General features: G+C 42.7%; 1 protein-coding gene across 2 annotated transcripts in view; it reads right to left on the bottom strand.

Annotated features, from left to right (window-relative positions):
• The window catches only part of CDK5RAP1 (CDK5 regulatory subunit associated protein 1), a 172,417-nt gene that overhangs the window by 13,804 nt on the left and 135,010 nt on the right, over positions 1-23,603 (bottom strand). For both annotated transcript variants that reach the window (XM_069243680.1, XM_069243681.1), the window contains exons 12-13: positions 14,979-15,128; positions 11,110-11,247 (exon numbers count right to left, since the gene is read on the bottom strand). In XM_069243680.1, coding sequence (XP_069099781.1) covers positions 11,110-11,247; positions 14,979-15,128 — 288 coding nt within the window. The remainder of the gene's footprint in view (positions 1-11,109; positions 11,248-14,978; positions 15,129-23,603) is intronic.

Below are 23,603 nucleotides of genomic sequence, written 5' to 3' on the forward strand. Positions count from 1 at the left end.
GGATTTTGGGTGGCAGAATCGCCTGCGGTGTGGGATAAGGACTCTGACCCACTACAGGTGACACCTGTAGACCCAATCTGGGTTTTGCTCCGGCTAACTAGCAGTACCTCACCTCTACCTAAGGGCAAGGATGATTGTGCAGCCGAGCGCATGACCAAATTGATTTCTCAGGGAAACTGTTGTCACTCAGGTCTCATCCATTTCTCTCAGTTACATTAGTCTCACATACCCAATGACAAACAGAGGCAGTATATATTTCAATAAGGTTTTAATTAATGAAGCAACATCATCTTAGTTAGCAAAGCATGTGCTACAATAACTAGGACGGTTCAGCATGACAAGATTAAAATTGTGACAAGGACAGTAAAGCATAGAAATAACGCTACCATATTGTCACTAGAGTCAATAGACTAATTCCTACCTAGGCTATAATAGAGCACAGTGTGTTAATCTCTAATTCTGCCCTTTGGGTTCCCCTGGGAAGACATCATCCCCCATACCTGAGCAAAGGCTTGAAGTCTGCAAAAGCAGCTGTAACGAAGCGTTCAGTAACAAGCATACAGTTGTGGTTCTCTGGCTGGAATCTCCCTCTAATGTGTAAGGGACAGGGAAGTGTTTTTATAATAAAACAGCTTATGTTCTGAGAAAATGTCCCAATACAACTGTTAGCAGCTGCCTCGGTTCCCCCCAGTAGCTCAGTGCAAGAGCATATTACATGTGGCATGTCTTCAATGCCGTTACTGCACAAGTAGCAAACACTTTTTCACTACCAGGGAGGGAGATGTAAAAGGGAAGGGAGTAAGCCTAAGCGGTACTTCAGGAACTTCTCCTTAACTGTTCTTGTGCACCCTGTGGAAAAATATTGTTGAGGTGTGATAGACCTGTAATTATTTAGAGTCAACCAGGCGTGGACTCTGCATTCTAAGGCATCATTGTCTTCACTCAGTGAAAGAGAATTTATTATTCTTCTGGCAAGTTTTCAGAAGGCCAAATGGCTAATGCAAGTATCCCAGAACTGGTTTAACCCAGTGACTAAAAGAGATTCCTGGAGATAGTCTCTACCAGCCTAGGTATCCCTGCTGTGCAGCTCATTCCAAAGGTAGGAGTTCAGAGTGTTGGTATCTGCCTTCCTAATTGTGTTCCAACAGTTTATTTAAGCCCCTCGTCTGGCTAGTGGCTCCCTTTGGAGGCCACTCTCCAGCCTGTTTTGAGCAGGAAAGGTGTAATTTAGGAGACTGAAGATTATTCTGCAAGCTCTTGTCATTGTGCTGTCCAAACTGTTGGCATATCTCTCTCTTACTGGTTCCCCCTCATACATTATGGTTGGTAGTAGTTTAGCTTGTACTCCCCTACGAAGGGGAGTCCATATTGGTTGAGCCAGTTTCCTACTGAGATTTCTTAGAGTAACGGCCAGAGCCAGGCCTTTCCATTTTAAGGGTCTTTCTGGGGACAAATGAGCCATTTTTGTCGATGAGCACCCCCAAGTATTTATATTCATCTGCTGTATCAATCTGTGCTTTGGCTCAGTACCAGGATGATATTCTTATTACTGCCGATCGTCATAGTTTAAGTCTTCCCTAAGTTGATGGTTAGGCCATTTTTAGTTGAGTTTGTCAACAGACAGCTGCATCGTGTTCAGAAGAGACACCCAGACATTGTCCATGTGCGTTGCTTTTCTTTGGCCCGGTTCATCCTCAGAACCTTGCGGCCCAGCTGCCCAGGAGGGTTCCTGCGTGTGGTTTTGTGCATACGATACAGGCATCTCCTCCCATTTTGGAGTTTCTATGTACAGGAGGTCTTTGCTTGACTCTTGTAACCTTTCTGGTTCCTTGAGGTCTGCTTGGTCTCTTCTGCTGCTGATGAGAGGTGAGACAGCCCACTTACTGGTGAGATGGTCTGATTTTACAGTCTCCTGAGACGCCTCCTGGGTCGACGTTAGAGAGTCGCCTGGCAAAGATTTACAATTCTCAATGATCCAGTGGTCCGAGCGGCTGCACCTTCCGATGTCTCCGTATAAATCAGTACAAGTGAGCAGCTTACTTCATGCTGCTACTGCAGGAGGGGTTGGGGAAAGGAGAGAGGAGAATAATGGCCCATGCAGGGTGTACCAGGCGCCTGCCCCTAGTTTTGGTTGGTGGTATCTCCTGTAAAGAATATGGTGAAAACATACTCCCTGATCTCAGAGGGGAACCAGTGAGCAGGTGGAAGCCCCCTCTTCCACAGATAGCCCATCCCCCTGCGTGGTCTCAGAAGGAACCAGTTTGCCGGCAGAGATCCCTTCTTCTGCAGGTGACCCAGCAGGTAGCCAAGTGCCCAGGGAATACGTTAGTGCTTCAACAGCGTGTGTGCAAGGTGACTGGCCTGAAGCCCTTCCATTGTGACTGGCTGCCATCTCTGGTAGCAGTGGAGTCGCCAGGCCCATGAGTTTGCATTGCTGGAGAATAGGACAGAATCTGTGTCCTTCAAGAAGCTAAACTTGGTATATATTTTGGGCTAATAGATGCTGATAAAGGGATTACTGGTAATGGCTACTGCGTTCGGGTTGTGGGTGCACACTGCACTACTGCCAGACTGATTCACGGGTTCCAAACCTGTTATGAGTACGAGTGGCTCAATTATGGTACGTGCTTGTGCTGGTGGGATGTTTTGTCTTCCTTGCAGGTTTTATGAGAAGCAGTCCCCTGACGTTTCCCGACCTCATTAAGCTAGGCCTATTATAACCTGAGGCCTATAAATATGGCGTAAATAGGCTCTTGCTGATACCGGTTGCTGTGCCGTTGGGCGTCATAGTACAATCAGATCCTTCCTAACGCTGCGGCACTCCTCCTGCATTGTGTTTGCCTCTGTATGACTGGGTTTAACGGGGAGCACGAGGGCGCTGGCATGTGTGCATAGGTGAGAACTGCACCCCGAGATTGGAGTCCTAGAATCTGGATACCAGGTGGACTAGGGCCTGGAGCTATGGTGCTGCGAGGCTGGGAGGTTAGAGGGTTGCAAGAGATGAAGGGCTTGGGATGGCAGAAATCCAGTGACTGCGCCGCAGGAGTGACGAGGCGCTGGAGCTCCTCTAGCTGGTGGGCGAGGTGCGGGGGCTCACCTAGTTCACAAGCCGCACCTGGTTGGGCCACTTCTGTGGGCTGAAGCTCGAACTGCATGCAGTGGGCCCTAACCCACTGCTACCTCGCCAGCATCTCCCCCTCTCCCCGCTCTTACTGAGGCCCCCTGGCATTCTGTAGGTGATCTATAGGGCGGCTATGCCCTGGTGTCAAGCTGGGTCTTTTGGGGCCCAGTGAGGGAGGGACCCTCGTCTCCCATGCTCACAGCATAGCAGCACTGTAGGCTGACGAGGGAGGGTCGGGCAGGCAGGCTGCGATTTGGCAGTCAAGCTGGGTTATAGCAGCCCGATACTCTCAATGGCCCAATACAAGTTCGTACAGGCCACCAGAGCCTCCACACTTGTACCTGTATTGACAGCCGATGGAACTCTCCCCCAAGTTCTTCCAAACTTGCCGCACCATACCTCAGCTTCGGTTGCTTACCTCCGTTTAGCATTCAGAGTCATAAGCCAAAGGTGGCAGAGGAAAATGCGGAGCTCTTGTTCTTTTTATGTAGTGCTTTTGTGAAACAACGTGCTCGGTGGATAACCCCTCTTTGTCGCACTCTGAGAATCTGAGGCCAGCACAATGCACTTAGCGTATTCAAGTCAGACAATAAAAGCTGCATTATCTTTTCGATCTTAAAATACTTGCAGTCAATCTGCCACACACGGTGGAAAGAAACCTGCTATATTATGATCTTTAGGCATATTTTAAAAGCACAAGAGCACTTTAGTTAGTTATACCAGAATGTATTAATAAGAGTGGAAGAGCAGTTAGTTAACTGATCTGGGTTATAGCTCTAGTAAATTAGCTAACATTAAAAAGTTCACTGGACTAGCTAAAAACGTATTTACTGTACACTAGTGAGCATAGAAGACCCTTTTATTTGTGGTTTTTGCTGAATAGTTAGACTTTTTTTTAGCATATCCTCCAAGCACTTATCTTTTATGCTCTATTTCAATCAACTTACCATAATAAAGAAGTTGTTCTGTTTGAGTAATTATACTATTGTACTTTGTATTTTTTTAACTGATATGTTTTAATGTTTCTACAAAGTTTTTAAGTGTACTTTGATGGTTATGTTAGTGGAAATAAAGATTCCTTCTTTTTTTCGTGTTTCCCCTTTTCTTTCCTTTCTTCCCTATTTTTTCTTTTTTGCCTTATTTTCTTTTTCTTTCCTCAATTCCTTGTTTTTCATTCATACTTTCCTTCTTTTTCTTTTGCCTTCTTTTATTCTTTCCTTCTTTGTTGTTTGCATTCTTTCCTTCTTTTTGCCTTCTTACCCCCTTTTTACCTTTTTCCCTTGTATTCTTTCTTTCCTCCTTTTTCTGTTTTCCTTCTTTCCTTTTTATGGACTATTTCATTCCTTCTTTCTTTCCTTATTTAATTCCTTCTTTCTTTCCTTCTGTCATTCTCTCTTTTAGTTTTTGCTTTCTTTCACTCTTTTTTGCCTTCTTTCATTCTTGCTTTTTTTCTTTCCTTTCTTTCCTTTTTTCTTCCCATTTTTTGCATTTTCCCTTGTTTCTTTTTTGCCTTATTTCCTTCTTTCTTGTGTTATTTCTTTCCCTCTTTCGTCTTGTCCTTTTTCCTTCTTTCCTTTCTAACTTTTTACCTTCCTTCTGTTTTTTGTCATCCTGCCTCTGTCTACCATCCTTATCTTTTTCTTCTTTCTCTTCTTTTTGCTTTCTTTCTTAAAGGTGAAGGTGACAGCCAATGCCAGGACTATGGCTTTTTTTTTTAGGTCTGTGTTAGCCAACACCTTTTGATTTACTTAAAGTATGAATAACAGAGTTATTATTACCGGTTTTCAGCCAGACTTCATCCATTATCATCAAACTTTATTAGGCTATTCTCAAGCCATTAAAGCACGTAATAAAAATACACATTCATAAAACTACAAAAAAGATAATAAAACAGTTAAAAAAATATCAAATGCAATTCAAACGATCACTTGAGTTAATAAATTCATAGATTCATGAGCATTTCTGCACAACCCCATACAAGCATTTAGGCATTTCTGCATAACCCCCAGAATATAAAACTACTACACAAAACTCCGGATCGCAGACTTCCCAAAGGGGAGGTAATACATCCATATTAAATCGCATTATGAGCAAACATTAGGGTTGACTCATAAGGCACCTCCGTAGATAGAAGTGTAAATATATAATACATGAAGCTTGCCATAGGGAATATTACAGGAAAAATCAAGACAGTTTATGCTCCGGTCAACTTCCCTTAAGGGGCAAGCTGCAGTAAATCTCTTGGTCAAAGCAGGTGTAAATCATTTAAGTACATTCAGACATAGGGCAATATAACAATACATGGGTGTTGAAAGAAAAAACTTTTTAGGGCTCTAGTGGGGGCTAAAACTGAAATTCAGCTCTTTCCTATAATCTCCGCTTATGAACTATTAAAACACCAAACATGATTATATAAAATAGGATGTATAAAAAACATAAGAATCTATTCGAGCACAAAGGCCCAAGCACAAATGCTATTTGTTATACTGATTTAAACACTATAAATAGGGATAAAATCGAATTAAAAAATATCATAGTTAAGACCATAAAGACAGAGACACTGAGTAGGAAAGAAGCCTCCCCTGAGGCAAGCCCCACTATAAGTACCCAATAATTCTACAATCCAACATAATGTTAGAAATCTGAGACTCAAATAGCCCTGAGTCGAATGGACCAAGCTGCTGATAGGAACTTGGTCACCGCACTTACAACCAGGGTGGACGAATCGTATTTGCATATTCTGTAAGCATTGGCTCGATCATATAATAACAGAGCTTTACAAAGGGGATTGATCCATCTTCCCCTTGGGTTTTTATACAGAGGACAAAAGAATAAAACGTGTTCAACAGATTCCTCACACGTGTTACAGTGTAAACATTTTTTGGCCTCTGAGCTATTTTTCGGCCATCGGGCAGTGAAACTGTTAACTGGTAAGGTTCTGTATCTAAATTGAAGGAATAGGGCACGTGCATGGACAGGTATGGCTAAATCCAAGAATTGCTCAGGCCTTGGTTCTTGTTTGGCCATCAGGAACTCAGTTGTCAGTCGTTCCATCCCGTTGCTGTGGGGGATCTCCTCATTAGCCTTCTCCCAATACTTTTGCTTAGCTAGTGAAATGGCATTGGTGGGAATCGACTCCGGCCTCTCCCAACAAAGGGGGAGAGCTAGCTTGTCCCAGGCCAATTTCATCTCCCTTAACCAGCTAACCCTTTTCCAGTTACACTGGGTCTTAGTAAAATCTTTAATTGCCTCTCGGAAGGGAGCCAATTCTTCCTTTTTCCATATGCGGATCCAATATAAAAGGGGTTTCAGACCTGCTATATCTTTAATGCTGTTTGTTCCAAGATCGAGTCTAAGGGGGATCATGGGCGTGCCCTTCCCCAGCCTAGTTATATATCTAATAAAATGACTCTTTTTAGTTTGTAGGGCGTCCAGCTGCCTATGAAACCCCCAGAGCTCTGCCCCACACAAAGCTGCACATCAGATTTGAACTTTATATATTTCAAAAGTAGGGTTTAAGGGTGGGCTAACTACACTTCTTGCTTTGCGGCCTAAGGCCCCCCTCTTTGGCATAGAGTGAGGCTCCCTTTTCTGATGGCCGCATCCCAGCTACCCGAATCCATTAATCTAATCCCCAGATAATCGTACTCAGCAACCCTTTCCAGATGAGTGGTGTTCATTAGGATAGTCACTGTTATTATGATTTTCCGTGAACTATATATCATCAACTAGGTTTTCCTGATGTTAACTTCCAGGTCAAAGTCTCTGCAATACAAGCAGAATTGATCAGCCAAATTTTGCAGTCCCTTAGGTGTTTTGGCTAATAGGATGGTATCATCTGCATAAAGTAGACCTGGAATTTTCTTACCTGCCAGTTTAGGTGAATCATTGTTACAGTTGGTTAAATAATTGATGCAGTTATTTATATATAGAAGAAAGAGGGTAGGAGCCAAAACACAGCCTTGCCGAACTCCTCTTTCAATCGGAACTGGGAATGTTATTTCACCATCTTTGCCACACCTTATCTGAGCAAAAGTGCTTTCGTGGAGTTGGATTATAAGATCTAAGAGGCCCTTAGGAACACCCATGTTCGATAATGTAAGCCAAAGTTTGTTCCTAGGGGCCAGATCGAAAGCCGCTCTCAGATCTACAAAAACCACATATAGGTTCCCACCTCCAACATCCAACATCTTCCATTTAATTGCTAAGAACCTGATCTATTGTGCTGACCGCTGGTCTGAACCCTGCCTGAAGATCAGAAATAGCACAATTCTCTATAATCCACTCATCAAGATGAAACAAAATCTGCCTTGCAAACAGTTTTTGTAAATTATTGAGTAGACAAATTGGACGGAAATTAAAGGGGTCACTAGGACTACCTTTTTTTAAAATGGGAACTATCTCAGCTCTCTTCCATGTCCGGGGGATGGGTGCTCCCGCGGCGACCGTATTACAGACCAGATTCAAATAAGGGGCCCAGATATCAGGATTTGATTTGTAGAGGTCGCCTGGAATTTTGTCAAGACCCGGGGTCTTGCCCCCCTTCAAGAAAGTTATTGCTGCCTTAGTTTCTGCTAAGGTAAATGTGATTGGGGGTAAATTGGGTTTCCCGTTTTCCACCGATGCCCCGGAGTATGGAGCATCCACCCCTGCATAAAGTGACCCGAAGTGTTTTATCCATGTTGCAGGGAGGATCGAAGTACCATGCAGGGGGTGCGATTCACCACTATCATTTGAGATCAGCTTCCAAAACTTAGAGGTATCATTCGCTCTAGCAGAATCCAGAAGTACAGCCCACCTTTCTTCCTCCCAACTTCTGCGGGCCTTAATAAGCTTCTGATTTTTTTTATATATATTTAATGAGGGCCCGGCAGTTTCCCAAACAATAAGTGTTTGCAGAAAGCATAACAAAACAAGAAAATAATTACCAAAAGGCTGCAGGCCAGCGCCAGACCTTTTGGATTTGTCTATGCTTATTCAGGGATTTTTTGTAATTATAAAATGGAAACAAATAATAAAACTAGAAAAGAAAAGTTGACAGCAATAGTTGATTTTTTTGTCAGAGCAGCGCACTAAATGGATTAATAGTTAACCCTTATGCATACTAGTAACAAATGAAAAAATTCTTCTTACCTGATTCGTGAAATAAGGAACTTGAGAGACTTTGTCTACAAAGTAGTAGAGTTTGTTATTTGTGTTTACTTAATAATTATTTCAAAAACAAATTCTCTTAAGGGTTAACACCAAATTGTGGACAGGACTTATATGGTGGATGGTAATAAACAAGTGTTGATTGAAATGGTGGCAAGTAGTTACAAACAGAACAACAAAAATATAAGGGGCTAAGATGTTTGAATTAAACTCAGCCATGGGACAATGACTAAGGATTGTAAATCTGTTGCACTTAGGGTGTCTTAACAAGAAAACAAAAATATAATGAACAGATTTCTTAAATTATTCTGAGCCATTAGTAATTATCCTGGGCTACATTCCAATCCAACATTATTTGCTGCAGGCAAACTATATGCAAATCAGCCTTAGCCCAGCCCCTAAGTAACTAGCTAGTCTAAACAGCTAGGACAAATTCCCTCTGCATGTGAACACTAGCAGCTCTGGTAATATTTCAGCCTTGTTGGATGATATCAGTGGAGGTGAAGTTTGCGGCCCACTGCAAAAAGAAGTGCGGTCCCATGAGTTATTTAAATGATGGGATTTAATGGGATCATATTGCAGGCAAGCCACTGAGCAAAAACTGTATAAAAAAGAGATCGTGTCATATATTTTCAGAGAATAATATTTTGGAAACGAGGGACAAGAGAGGCTTGACACTATGGGAATAGGGGCCAACTAATAGATTACTCTGACAAAATGTGTTCTTATTCACTGGAATGGGAAGTTTTTAATTTACCCTTGACCATGAAGGAATTACAGGATGTTACTGGTAATCTACTAGCTGAAAAAGTATCTCAACTGCATGGGATTAGTTGTTTATTTTAAAGATGATATTGAGATTCAATACTCACAGTTTCGGCGAATGTTATTGGTTTACAATCTAAACAGATCATTTATCATGTTTGACCAAAGGTTGAAACAATGTTACACGTTAAAAGAAAGTGCTGAGTTGCTGAAACCCATCGAGGAATTTTTTCTCAGTCTCATTAACCACTTTTCAACAGAAAGACAAAGATACAAGGGATTAAGATAGCAAGCTAAACAATATTTATAGGCAAACGATTTCATGACAAATTTGAGAGTTTTTTGGGAAATCAAATGGTGGTAGGCCGACACCACATCAATGCCTTGCTCCAGATTTACATGCCAAGTAATCTTAAATGTATTTTAAGGTAGAGGAATGAGATTCTGTCCTGATGGGGAACAATACAGTATTTTCTAAGAATTGTAAAATAGATCATTTTTTGTGCATGGGTGCAGGTTTGAATTCAAAGTTTTTGTATAGATTGTGGCTTTAGAAAGCAATATTTCCTCCCTTTTAATGTATTTAATTAAGTTTGAGACTTGGAAGTTGTATAAATACTTTAGTCCTGAAAATCTTAAAAAGACATCTTAGTCTAAACTACTCAACCCACAAAAATTATAAACTACTTTAAGATGTTTCATAGGTGTCAAAATAGAGAAACTCAGTGACGCACAATGTGACTCCTACGTCTTGTTGAATAATAAATAACTCACTGTCCACAAAGAAGATTGAAGTTTGCAATATACTCAACTTCTGTACAACTTTAGGCATGTCAGTAAAACAAATCTGAGTTGTCAAGTCCACAAAATTCTTTCTATTATAGTAAGTTATACTGTTTATCAGTTCAATGCCTAATGTAGGTGTTTAAGTGAAAGGGCCATTTTTGGCACATTATAAAGTACATATTTTAGCGAAAAATTTAGGTAATTAACATGCTGTGAAAGGCAAACATTGTAAAAAGAGTACTTGGAAAAATAAGTGAATTAAAAGTAAAAACGTTGTCCAGGGGGATTGTGCCTCTTGTGTTGAATGAAAAAAGACATATTCAGTCACACTTTCCCCTTGGAGGTTCAGTAATTAAGGTCATTTATGTGGGAACATTCATTCTGCTTTATCACACATACAGGCGCCTTTGTTTTCTACCAATACATTTACATTTTCAGCACCACAGGAGATGTCGGGTTGTAAGGACCTTTGATTTCACAAAGAAATATTTTTTTTACACTTTTTATGAAATGGGTAATGACAAGCTTTACTGCCAACAGCTGGTAAGTTGTTCCACCAAGTGTAACTGCAACTAAAAACAACAATTTATGGCGCAAACAAATATTAAGAAACAATACTATTAAAAACATGCCTTAAGAGAGACACATAAGACAATCCTCCTATGTCTTTATCAGTACTATGAAGGTGGTCGATATTTGCACAAAGCCACGAGGTCTTAACTAAATCTGATGGACTTTGAGATACAACATACAGCTACTGGAAACGTCATGTGTCTTGAATCATGAGCTTAACAGATTAGTACTGATAAAGACAGAGAGGGGTTGCCTTATGTGTCTCTCCTAAACCATGCTTGTAATATTATTTCTAAACTTTTTTATTGTTCGTGCCGTATATTGTCGTTGTTTTAATTGCAGTTACACTTGGTGAGACAATTTACCAGCTCGTAGCAGAAAAGCTTCTCATTATCCATTTGATAAAAAGTGTAAAAAATGTTTTCTTTGTGAGATTAATGGTCCTTACATCCTGGAATTTCCAGTGGTGCTGAAAAAGTTAAATTCATGGACAGGAAACCAAGGAGTCCATATGTTTGATAAGGCAGAATGAAGTTTCTCAGATGAGTGAGCTTACTGAGTGAACCTCGAAGGGGAGATTTTGACTGAATTCGTTTTTGCGGGAGCTCTGCCCCCTTGAGTGTGGAGCCCCTCTCTTGTAGCAAACCGTCGCTAAACTCCTTCATTTGAAATTAATACGGATCAAGACAGAAGATTACAAAATATTTATTTACCTTCACCAATACATAGTCCCCTGGTTTAGCACGAGATGCAGCTCCTGAGTGTTCATCTTCCACCTCTCTGTCAGGAAATATCACCTTTACATTGCCATCATTTCGACCACACAGATCCGTTAAAGAGCGTTTGCTGGGCTGAGGAGAAAACAAGCCTGACAAAATCACTATAAGGCAACATACATGAACACTGCATTTTGAATTTACGCATCCCCATACAAGAGAGATCACTATTGAAACAGATATATAATTAATAGTAAAACAGCCCTATAGGACCGCTATCCAGCGATTTGTGCATCTCACGGTTTAGCCATGCTGTACAGCATACAATTCAACTATATACATGTGATTGATTTGTATGTGATGTGCACACTGAGTGAGGTGGGCTGGACTGGATTGAAGTGGGGTGGACTGAAATGAGGCAGGGGAATGGGTTGGGGTGGTTTGGATTGGGGTGGTTTTAAGTGGGGTGGGGTGCACTGGAGTGGGGTGGAGTGGTTTGGAATGGATTGGAGTGGGTGAAATAGATTGATTGGTGGGGATTGGAGTGGGGTGGACTGGACAGGCATGGGGTGAGGTGGATTTGATTACAGTGGGGTGGATTGGAGTGAAGTGGATTGCATCAAGTGGGGTGTACTGGAGTCGATTGGAATGGGACTGGATTGATGTAGGGTTGGATGCAAAGGATTGGGTGGATGGACTGGACTGAGGTGGTGTGGAATGGATTGAGGTGGATTGGATTAGGGTGGAGGGATTGGAGTGGGGTGGGCTGCATTAGAGTGTAGTGGATTGGGTTGGAATTAAGTGGAATCTTTTGAAACAGGGTGGATTTATTTGGGGTGGACTAGATTGGAGTGGACAGGATTTGAGTGGGGTGGAATACAGTTGACTGGACTGAAGTGGGGTGGATTAAGGTGGGTTGGAGTGGGGTGAATTAAGGTGGAGTGGACTGAACTGGAGTGGGATGGATTAAAGGGGATTGGATTGGATGGACTGAAGTGTGGTGGTTGGATTGGGGTAGGTGGATTGGACTGGAGTAGGGTGGACTGGGTTGAAGTGGATTGGACTGGAGTAGGGTGGGATGGATTTGAGGTGGTGGATTGAGATGGATTGAAGGGGTGGACTGGAGTGTGCAGATTAGAGTGGGATAGATTGTTTTGGATTGGAGTGGGGTGGGACAGATTTGAGTGGGGTAGATTGTTTTGGTTTGGAATGGAGAGGGGCAGATTCTTTTGGATTGGAATGCGGCAAATTGTTTTGGATTGGAGTGGGCAGCTTGTTTTGGATTGAGTGTGGCAGACTGAAGTAGGGCAGACTACTTTTGATTGGGGCAGATTGGAGTTGGGCACATTGTTTTGGATTGGAGTGGGGTAGATTGGTTTGGACTGGAGTGAGCAGACTGTGTTGGATAGGAGTAAGGGGAGATTGGAGTGGGGCAGATTGTTTTGGATTTGAGTGGGGCAGACTGGATTGGGGCACATTGCTTTGGACTTGAGTGAGGCAGACGGGAGTGGGGCAGATTGTTTTGGACTGGAGTGGGGCAGATCGTTTTGGACTGGAGTGCAGCAGATTGGAGTGCTGCAGATTTGTAGTGGATCCTATTTAGTTTTAATGGGAATCAGGAGTTTAGCTTAGCCTTTGGCTTGCAGGCCTGTGAATCTGTCACCTAGTGACTTTTAACCTACTTAGCTTGCTCTGTTTAAGCACATTTATTTAATTATTTTTTCCAAGATGGCTGCCATGTTTATAGTTAGGAAGATATTGTAGTTTCTCGTTATCAGTGCCACTCTGCAAATGCATCACTATCAGCGTTAAAGATAAATGAGATATGTAGGTATTTACATCATGTACTTTCCCACTTTCGAGTGACAGTAACATAATGTACCTTTTCAGGGAATTGTTTATATAATTGCTGCCCCAAGCATGCTTTCTTATGCATTGTTTGGGAACATACCTGCGTCAGGGGTCCTACTAGGTCTGAATAAATACATCTCACACAGACAATATAATCAGAGGGATTCCTACCAGATTCCATTGACACTATCTGTGCTACACGTCGCCTTGATGCTGACCTAGACTTCGTGTCCCCACGGAGTCTGATCTAGAGACCTTATTCCAAGGTAATGAGGGTTGGGGGCTCTTCTCATGGACATGGTACTGGCAGATTAGGTTTAACACACCTAGCTCTCCCTAGGTTAGAGATTAGGTTCATCATGCTAGGGTATTAAAGAATACTTTACGTCTATTTCATATTACATGGTATTGCAAGATGGTGGGGGTCTTTGTATTCATGACTCCTGTTTTTACCATTCTGTTTCTTGCATTCTTCATTTTCCTAATCATTGCAGCCCATTCAACTTATTCTAGATTGCAGCCTTGTTAATAAAACCTATTGGAACATTACTACATCTCCTTCATTGCCTGTGTGTGACTGAGATATGTTGTTCATGTGAGAAAGGGGTAATCTCCCTTTAACCATGACCTTCCTGAGATGTCACACTCGAGTCCATGCGTAAAGGCTGCCACAAATCTCCTTTTACTGTTTAGGTTTAGAGTTCTGGTGAGTTACTACTTGTGAGCCGGGAGGGTTGGGACGACAGTTGTGGCTTGTTGTAGGATTGGCCTAGTCACCTACAAACATAAGTACTATCATCCTTAAACCAGCAGTCTTGCCTAAAGCAAGAGTCAAATTACGACAGACTGTTGTGGATTGGAGTGGGGCAGATTGTTTTGGATTGGAGTGGGGCAGACTGGACTAGGGTCAATTATTTTGGACTGGAGTAGGGCAGATTAGAGGGCGCAGATTGATTTGGATTGGACTGGGGTAGATTAGAGTGGGGCAGATTGCTTTGAATTAGATTGGGGCTGATTGTTTTGAATTGGAGTTGGGCAAACTGGAGTGGATCAGAGTGGGGCAGACTGGAGTGGCAAGATTAGAGTGAATTGGATTGGATTGGGGTAAGTGGATTGTATTGAGTGAGGTGGAGTGGATTGGTCTGGGGTGGAATGATGTGGGGTGGATTAGCTTTGATTGGAGGTGGATTGGGGTGTACTGCATTATTATGTGTTAAAACACTGTTTTGAATACACACAGCAAAGAAATAATGTTGCTTTACAATTTGTAGAACAAGATAACTGTCATCATTTGAGAACAATGCTCATCAGTAAAAGCAAAACAAAACATGAGTGCAAAGTGAGAAAAGAAGACTTGGCACAATAAAAGAAAGTTAGCTATAGAAAATAAAACTGCAATTTTGTTTTTCTGCTGGACACATTTTTGCCAGTCACATGGCTTCTGTTTGTAGGGCACCAGAAGTTAAAACAAACAAAATAGTACCTCAAAAACGATTGGAGCAGCGGGCGGGCAATGATTAAGTTTAATTCATGAGGGCCTGGTCCCTGCTACACAGAGACGAACAGAAATTATGCCAGGCCTACAGTGACAAATTATGAGGCTGGAAAGAAGAGTGCCAGGAAAGTCAACAAACTGTAAAATAAGTGTTGCGCAAGCAATACACATGAGGTAGCTAATGCTCTTGCAATTTGGCCCCAAAAAAAGTTAACAAAGCCAAATAGCTCCTTGCGAGCTATTTGGATTTGTTAATGTTATATAAAGGTGTTGCACAGCAGCGCAGACCCACATGATTCTCTGCATAACCCGTATCAGCTCTTTCAATTAGTCTGTCTGTTTGTATTCTTTCCTTATTTGTAGAAAGAGACCTGTGATCAATTTTACTGCCTTACAACAATATTTAGATGTTTCATTTGTGTTGCATAAATAATGGACTAGAACATCTGTCCACCCTGTTTCTGTGAGGCGTTTTTTTTTGCCAATCTGTGTGTATAGTGCATTTTCAGGTTTTACTTACTCCCTCCACCAGTATGAGCTGAGTGCTGCCCACAGCCTTCATGTTGACTTTGGAGGCTTCTTGTCTAAAGACAGTGACGAGTTCATCAAGTCTCCTTTGCTTCACCTTTGGCGGGACATCATCTTGTAATCTGTGATAGGCACGGGTTTTCTAAAAATAAGCCAACGAAACAAAAAACACATGCCAACCAATCAATACACTCCACAAATCTATGGGAGTTCTTCTCTGAAAGCTACTGCCCTTGCAATCAGTATCTACCATGTGAATGCCATGACTGAACGTGCAGATTTCTGGACACTCAAATCGGAGCTTGCTTGAAAGGGGGCTAAAGCTAGAAATGAATGACCTTTCACCACCAAACTGAATAAACACAATAGGCACAAGGAAGTGACAACATGGGGATGCATTGAGGTCTATCGATTCAAGCTGACGTCAGTTTATCAACAGAAAGTGTCTGCGCCCTTGAATGTGAATCATCTGACAATTAAGATGTTGACACTGCGAAATAGAACCTGGGACCTTAAATATTTAGTCAACTTCACAGAACAGGCAGGTATGCAGTGAGTAATCTGGGGTTATTAGGTTATCCACCATAAAGAGCATTAGCAAATGTAAGTAAATTTGACTTCTAACCACAGGCTTCTCACCCTTTGAATCAAACTGAAGCATTATCGGCCCAATAGGTGGCAGGTGAAGCAGCCTCTTCACTCCAGAAAGCGCTGCAATAGCGAAAAGGAAGATGACCATACTAATGACCCAAGAGTCGATGCAGTAGTGCATGGTGAAGTTAAGTACAGAGAACCATGTAGCAGCTAGTCAAATGTCTAGCATCAAACAACTTTAGACAGGGAAGTAGCCGCAGGCCCGTCCATGTGGAATGGGCTCAAAGGACCTCAGAATTCTCCTTTTCACAATTCATTTTACTAAAGAATGTTTCTGGACAGCTTTTCCTATCTATTCACCAGTGAATCCGACCCTCATATGATCCAAATGGGTGTAGTCTCTCCTCCTTAGAAGGATGTAGCAGAATGTGGAACCTGTGATGGACTGCCCACTTTCGGGAGAAAGGATGTTTTATTTCGAAACAGAGGAAACAGGTGGTATACTACGTTGAGCTTAAAGTTCCTGCCGTTCACTGATGAAATTAGCAGAATTGATGGCAGTTAGAAACCCTCATTTGACCAAGGTACAAGAGTATTAGGGTGCACCTCTCCATAGGCTCAATTGGTATGCACATCAAAAAGGTAAGGATCAAATTAAGGTCCCACTGTATAATAATAAAGGGGGCAGAGGGAAAAATATATGAAAGCCCTTTTAAGAAATGCACCACAAGAGGTGACTTCAACAAGGGCTGATCAGGCAAACCAACAAAGGCCAAAAGCGCTGATAAGTACATTTTAATAGACTACACAACAAAGTCTTGCTGGGCCAGAGACAAAAAAAACCCAGAATGTTAGACAGCTTGACTTGAAGAGGAGTAACCTGTCTGTCTTCATAACAGATAAACTCAGATGAGCATTCAAAGTGAATGGACAAGGTGGATGGAAAGTGAGCAGTCAAAATCATATCCACCATCTGTGGCTTCAAGTCACGGTCACTCAGTTGATTCACATCAAGTTGTGGATTGTGGATGTTCAGGGTCAGAAATCTGCTCTCCTGGGACTGTAGGTCCATGCAAAGAGGCAGCTGAAGTACAGGCAGATGGTCAGAGCGAGGACGATTGGATTCTAGATACCCAGAGCCCAAGATAGGGTTATCAAAATGGGCTGGAACCCTTAGCTACCTCTGGAAACAAGCACCATTCGTTATCAGCAAAAGAGTGGGCTGCTTAGTTTGCCCACCCTGAGGTTCGGGGGACTCACAAGAGACAGACAGTAATGGAGATCCTAGGGGAATCCAGACACAACCAAATTTTCAAACAGAAACATGACAGTCTCGTTTGTTAGAACCTGGAATGGCCTGCCCCTGATGGAAGACATAAAAGCACTGAGCACCAGAAAGATGGTGCACAGCTCTAATAGTTTAATTGTGTACTGCATGTCATTTGGCATCTGCCATCCACCACTATTTCCCAAGAATCAACCCCTGTGTTGAGCCCATTAAAGGGCAAAGGTTTCACTACTGAGCCCGCATATGCCAACAAGCATGAGGTGCTAGTAGAATACACAAATCCAGGGGACTAAGAAGCTTCAGAACCATCTGGGCTGAAACCAAGGTGTGAACATGCAAGATCGAGATCATAGACTAAATGTGACAGGCTCACAGCAAAGGTGGAAAGGACTTGAAAGTAATTGTGTCCAGGAAGGTACCTATAAAGGGAATGTGATGCACCAATTGATGATGGGATTTTTGTTCACTGATGGAGACAGCAATGAAAAACCCAAGGACACAAAGTCCCTGGAATCCTAGGCTGTTAGAACCTCAGCTGACGTTAGCATCCATCCTGGGGATGGTGCTCAGATGCCTGAGATTCACTACCAGGGTCAACCCTCTATCCTTATATGGGGTCAAGAAGCATCAGGAGTAACATCCTGTGCCTCTCTCCACCTTGGATACTATTTCAGTCATACCTTTGGCAAGTAGTGGCTGGACTTTGCTGGCTAAAATAGCATCATTCTCCATTGAAGTCTGATCACAGACTGTAGAAACATGTGACAGGGTTGACAAATCTGGGAGGGCCTAACCAAAACTAAACTAGATGAAGAACCCACTGGGTTGAAGTAATTGCATGCCAGCCAGGCAGGCAAAATCAGACTGTCACCTTGCAGTCCATATCACCCTTAGAGGGCAGACTAAAGAAGTTTGGTGGCATAAGTCACTGGTGAGGAAGAGGCTGATGACTGCAGTATCTGCTCAAGGTCACAGCCTTTGCCACGATCTCTCCTACTGGAGCCACAAAAAATGACATTGTCCCTAAGCAAATCCCTTCAAGTACCCTGTGAAAATTTATGTAATTTTGGTGAAACTGGTGAGCACAGGAAAGTAGTCCCAGGGAGTGGGCTGTAGCCCGGCTATCCTAAAATCACTCCAAAGCCAAATTAGCCTTTGCTCGAAAGAGCCTAGATCCCTCAACGGCATGTCCATAAATTACACCTAGGCATCTCCAGAGGAGCAGCTAGCATGCAACCAAACATGTTGTGTAACAACAATGCAAATGCCCATGGCACGGTACACTTAGTCTGTAGTTTGAGGCTGGCCCTAAAGATGTAGTTGGTCAAATCTTGGCTGTCAAGAATGGTTTGAGCAAAATAAATCCGAAAGCCCTCATGGAGGGTGGGCAAATCTTGCCCTCCAAAGCCCCAAAGTGCTTAGGTATACAGTACCAACAGGCATAGAGTGTTCAATGAACACAGTGCCAAACTGGAAGAAGAAATAAACCTTTCACTTAGAGCATCAATCTTTTTGGATCCCCCATCCGAAGGAGCAGCATGGAAAGTATTAGGGCCTAATTCACAAAGGTAACATACACTTTTGAGTGACAATTATATGTCTTCTTCAAACTGATGGGCCCGGGGCTACTGACAAAGGTAACTTATACTTTGGAGTAATTTACACGTGTAAGTTACTCTTACGCTTTTGGGAAACATTATTACTTTTGGCTATTCACAAAATCTGAGTGGTAAGTTACTGAAAAGTGCAAGAATAAATTACACATGTAAATTACTCAAAAGTGTAAGTTAGCTTCGTGAATAGTCGTAAGGTCTTTCATTTCGGTGGAGCCATGTAAGTTACATTGCTGAAGTAAATTTACATTGTAAAGTTACTTTTATGAATCAGGACCTTAGTGTTCATCCTGCTTACTGAAGACTGAAAGAACGAATAAGACTCTTCCGAATTGGACGCTGTGACAGAAAGGGTCCACAGGAATAGGCCTGTGGTGTCAAGCAATCTTGTGGCTCAAAGGTGGTGCTTAACACAGTTTGGGCAAGGTAGCCCCAAGGGCCTCAGTTAAAGGGCAGTAAAACTCAGTAGTTGAGGGACCAGGCTGCAGGATTGCATATAGTAAATTTGTTCAGGTCTTCATTTTGATCAACTGTAAATACAAAAACCTTGTAGCCCTGCATTCAACCACTGCAAAAGATGCACAGTCTTCAGTGGGGGTGGGGGCACGGACGCATGCAAATCTTTTTCTGTTGAAGTTTTCAAACCACAGCTTTCTAGAGGGTGATTTTGAGACCAATATCAGCAATTTTTTTCATCTTCATCTTTACTGCAAGGAAGTGTGCTGAGTCAGAACACAATCGAAGTCAGAACTGAAAAAGGCATTCAGCCTTAGATAGTACAGGTGATGAGGCAAGGGAACAGTAGGGTTATCCTCCCGAGCTACGGGATGCGCTTTAGTTATTTTGTAGCATGACATAGGTCGAGATCTAGCCAAAGTAGGCTCTGGATCCAACAAAGGAATCGGAGGAAGGCCAGAACCAGGACCTATGGAACTGAGACTAGCACCAGGCTCGGCATGACCAGCAAAGCCTGAGGCAAATTTGTTGAGAAGTGCTCTAGCATCATTGATACTAAATGGGTTCACATAGTGCATGGCGAGGTCTAGCTGCTGGACATCCAACTGAAGCCCTTGGTAGCACTCAAGGTGCCCGTAAGTGCACCATAGTGAACCAGAACCGTCCAAAATAATTGCACCTATGGTTTCTTAAATGCTTCAATCTTCCGTGGAGTTCATACTGGCCTGTAAAGTTTGCAGCGCATGGGCTCCAATCTCAAAATCAGAGATTTTAAATGCTGACAGCATGATTTCTCCCTGGGGTGAAAGTCAAAGTTTTAAAGGTAGACGTTGTGTGGGTCTGTGACTAATTGAAAATGTCACTTACCCAGTGTACATCTGTTCGTGGCATCAGTCGCAGTAGATTCGCATGTTCTGCAATAGCTCGCCATCTGGTGTTGGGCCGGAGTGTTACAAGTTGTTTTTCTTCGAAGAAGTCTTTCGAGTCACGGGACCGAGTGACTCCTCCTTTTGTCTCCATTGCGCATGGGCGTCGACTCCATCTTCGATTGTTTTTCCCCGCAGAGGGTGAGGTAGGAGTTGAATTGTAGTAATAGTGCCCATGCAATGGAGTGACTAAGTATGCACCTATTTAAGGTTGAGATGATACATATATAAATAATTGAAGGTAACTTCCAAACACCTACAGGCTCCCGGGGAGGCGGGTGGGCACATGCGAATCTACTGCGACTGATGCCACGAACAGATGTACACTGGGTAAGTGACATTTTCAGTTCGATGGCATCTGTCGCTGTAGATACGCATGTTCTGCATAGACTAGTAAGCAGTTATTTCCCCAAAAGCGGTGGATCAGCCTGTAGGAGTGGAAGTAGTCTGAAATAATGTTCTTAATACGGCTTGACCTACTGTGGCTTGTTGTGCGGATAACACGTCTACACAGTAGTGCTTGGTGAATGTGTGAGGCGTAGACCATGTGGCTGCCTTACATATTTCTTGCATTGGGATGTTTCCTAGAAAGGCCATGGTAGCACCTTTCTTTCTGGTTGAGTGTGCCCTTGGTGTAATGGGCAGCTGTCGTTTAGCTTTAAGGTAGCAGATTTGGATGCATTTAACTATCCATCTGGCTATACCTTGTTTTGAAATTGGGTTTCCTGCGTGAGGTTTTTGAAATGCAATAAAGAGTTGTTTAGTCTTTCTGATGTTTTTTGTTCTGTCAATGTAATACATCAATGCTCTTTTGACATCTAATGTATGTAGTGCCCTTTCAGCTACGGTATCTGGCTGTGGAAAGAACACTGGAAGTTCCACTGTTTGATTTAGATGGAACGGTGAAATAACCTTTGGCAAAAATTTAGGATTGGTCCTTAGGACGACTTTATTTTTGTGTAGTTGTATAAAAGGTTCCTGTATAGTAAACGCCTGAATCTCGCTTACTCTTCTCAGGGAAGTAATGGCGATGAGAAATGCCACCTTCCAGGTTAGGAACTGTATGTCGCAGGAGTGCATGGGTTCAAAAGGTGGACCCATAAGTCTAGTTAGGACAACATTTAGGTTCCATGAAGGAACAGGTGGTGTTCTTGGTGGTATAATTCTCCTAAGGCCCTCCATGAATGCTTTAATGACTGGTATTTTATATAGGGAAGTTGAATAGGTAGTCTGCAGGTATGCAGATATTGCTGCAAGGTGAATCTTAATGGAAGAGAAAGCTAGGTTAGATTTTTGTAAGTGAAGCAAGTAACCCACTACATGTTCTGGAGTTGTGTGTAATGGTTGTATTTGATTAATATGGCAGTAGCAAACAAACCTCTTCCATTTACTTGCATAGCAGTGCCTGGTGGATGGCCTTCTTGCTTGTTTTATGACTTCCATACATTCTTGGGTAAGTTGTAAGTGCCCGAATTCTAGGATTTCAGGAGCCAGATTGCTAGATTCAGCGATGCTGGATCTGGGTGTCTGATCTTTTGGTTGTGCTGTGTCAACAGATCTGGCCTGTTGGGCAATTTGATGCAGGGTACCACTGATAGGTCTAGCAGCGTTGTGTACCAGGGTTGCCTTGCCCAAGTTGGTGCTATCAATATGAGTTTGAGTTTGCTTTGACTGAGTTTGTTTACCAGGTAAGGAAGGAGAGGGAGAGGAGGAAAAGCGTAAGCAAATATCCCTGACCAGTTCATCCATAGGGCATTGCCTTGGGATTGTTTGTGTGGGTACCTGGATGCGAAGTTTTGGCATTTTGCGTTCTCCCTTGTCGCAAACAAGTCTATCTGAGGTGTTCCCCAGAGTTTGAAATAAGTGTTCAGAATTTGGGGGTGAATTTCCCATTCGTGGACCTGTTGGTGATCTCGAGAGAGATTGTCTGCGAGTTGATTTTGTATCCCTGGTATAAACTGTGCAATTAGGCGAATTTGGTTGTGAATTGCCCAATGCCAAATTTTTTGTGCTAGCAGGCTTAACTGCGTGGAGTGCGTCCCTCCCTGCTTGTTTAGATAATACATTGTTGTCATGTTGTCTGTTTTGACGAGAATGTATTTGTGAACTATTATTGGTTGGAAAGCTTTTAGTGCTTGAAAAACTGCTAGAAGTTCTAGGTGATTGATATGCAGTTTTGTTTGATGTACGTTCCATTGTCCTTGTATGCTGTGTTGATCGAGGTGTGCTCCCCACCCTGTCATTGAAGCATCTGTTGTTATTACGTATTGTGGCACTGGGTCTTGGAAAGGCCGCCCCTTGTTTAAATTTATGTTGTTCCACCACAGAAGCGAGAGGTAAGTTTGGCGGTCTATTAACACCAGATCTAGAAGGTGACCCTGTGCTTGAGACCACTGTGATGCTAGGCATTGTTGTAAGGGCCTCATGTGCAGTCTTGCGTTTGGGACAATGGCTATGCATGATGACATCATGCCTAGGAGTTGTAATACCATCTTTGCCTGTATTTTTTGTGTTGGATACATGCGTTGTATGATGGTGTTGAAATTTTGAATTCTTTGTGGACTTGGAGTGGCTACTCCCTTTGATGTGTCTATTATGGCTCCCAGGTATTGTTGTACCTTGCGTGGCAGAATTTTGGATTTTGTGAAATTGACGGTGAACCCGAGTTTGAAGAGGGTTTGTATGATCTGATTTGTGTGATTTGAGCACTGTATGAATGAATGGGCCTTGATTAGCCAGTCGTCCAAATATGGGAACACATGTATTTGCTGCCTTCTTATGTGTGCAGCGACTACCGCTAGACATTTGGTAAAGACTCTTGGTGCGGTTGTTAATCCGAAAGGCAGTACCTTGAATTGGTAATGTATTCCTTTGAATACAAACCTTAGGTATTTCCTGTGCGATGGGTGTATTGGTATATGGAAATAAGCATCCTTGAGGTCTAAAGTTGCCATGTAGTCGTGTAGTTTTAGCAATGGCAATACTTCTTGTAGTGTGACCATGTGGAAGTGGTCTGATTTGATGAAAGTGTTCACTACTCTGAGGTCTAGGATTGGTCTCAGCGTTTTGTCCTTCTTTGGTATCAGAAAGTACAGTGAGTAAACTCCTGTGTTTATTTGTGTGTTTGGCACTAATTCGATTGCATTCTTTTGCAATAGTGCCTGCACTTCTATCTCCAGGAGATTGGAATGGTGTGTTGTTAAATTTTGTGCTTTTGGTGGTATGTTTGGAGGGAATTGTAGAAATTCTATGCAATAACCATGTTGGATAATTGCTAGAACCCAAGTGTCTGTAGTGATTTCCTCCCATGCTTTGTAATAATGACCTATTCTTCCCCCCACTGGTGTTGTGTGGAGGGGGTGAGTGACATGTGAGTCATTGTTTAGTAGTAGGGGTTTTGGGGCTTTGAAATCTCCCTCTATTTCTAGGGAATTGCCCTCCTCTATATTGTCCCCGAAAACCTCCTCTATACTGTCCCTGGTAAGTGGACGGTGTTGCTTGTGAGGTGCTGGCTTGTGTGCTTTGACCCCGAAACCCCCCTCGAAAGGGCGTTTTACGGAATGTGCTGTAATTCCCTCTGCTCTGCGGGGAGTAGAGTGCGCCCATGGCTTTGGCAGTGTCCGTATCTTTTTTGAGTTTCTCAATCGCTGTGTCCACTTGTGGACCGAACAGTTCTTTTTCATTAAAAGGCATATTGAGAACTGCTTGTTGAATCTCTGGTTTAAATCCAGACGTTCGGA

Source organism: Pleurodeles waltl, chromosome 7 (genome assembly GCF_031143425.1).
Source record: "Pleurodeles waltl isolate 20211129_DDA chromosome 7, aPleWal1.hap1.20221129, whole genome shotgun sequence".
Lineage (NCBI taxonomy): Eukaryota > Metazoa > Chordata > Amphibia > Caudata > Salamandridae > Pleurodeles > Pleurodeles waltl.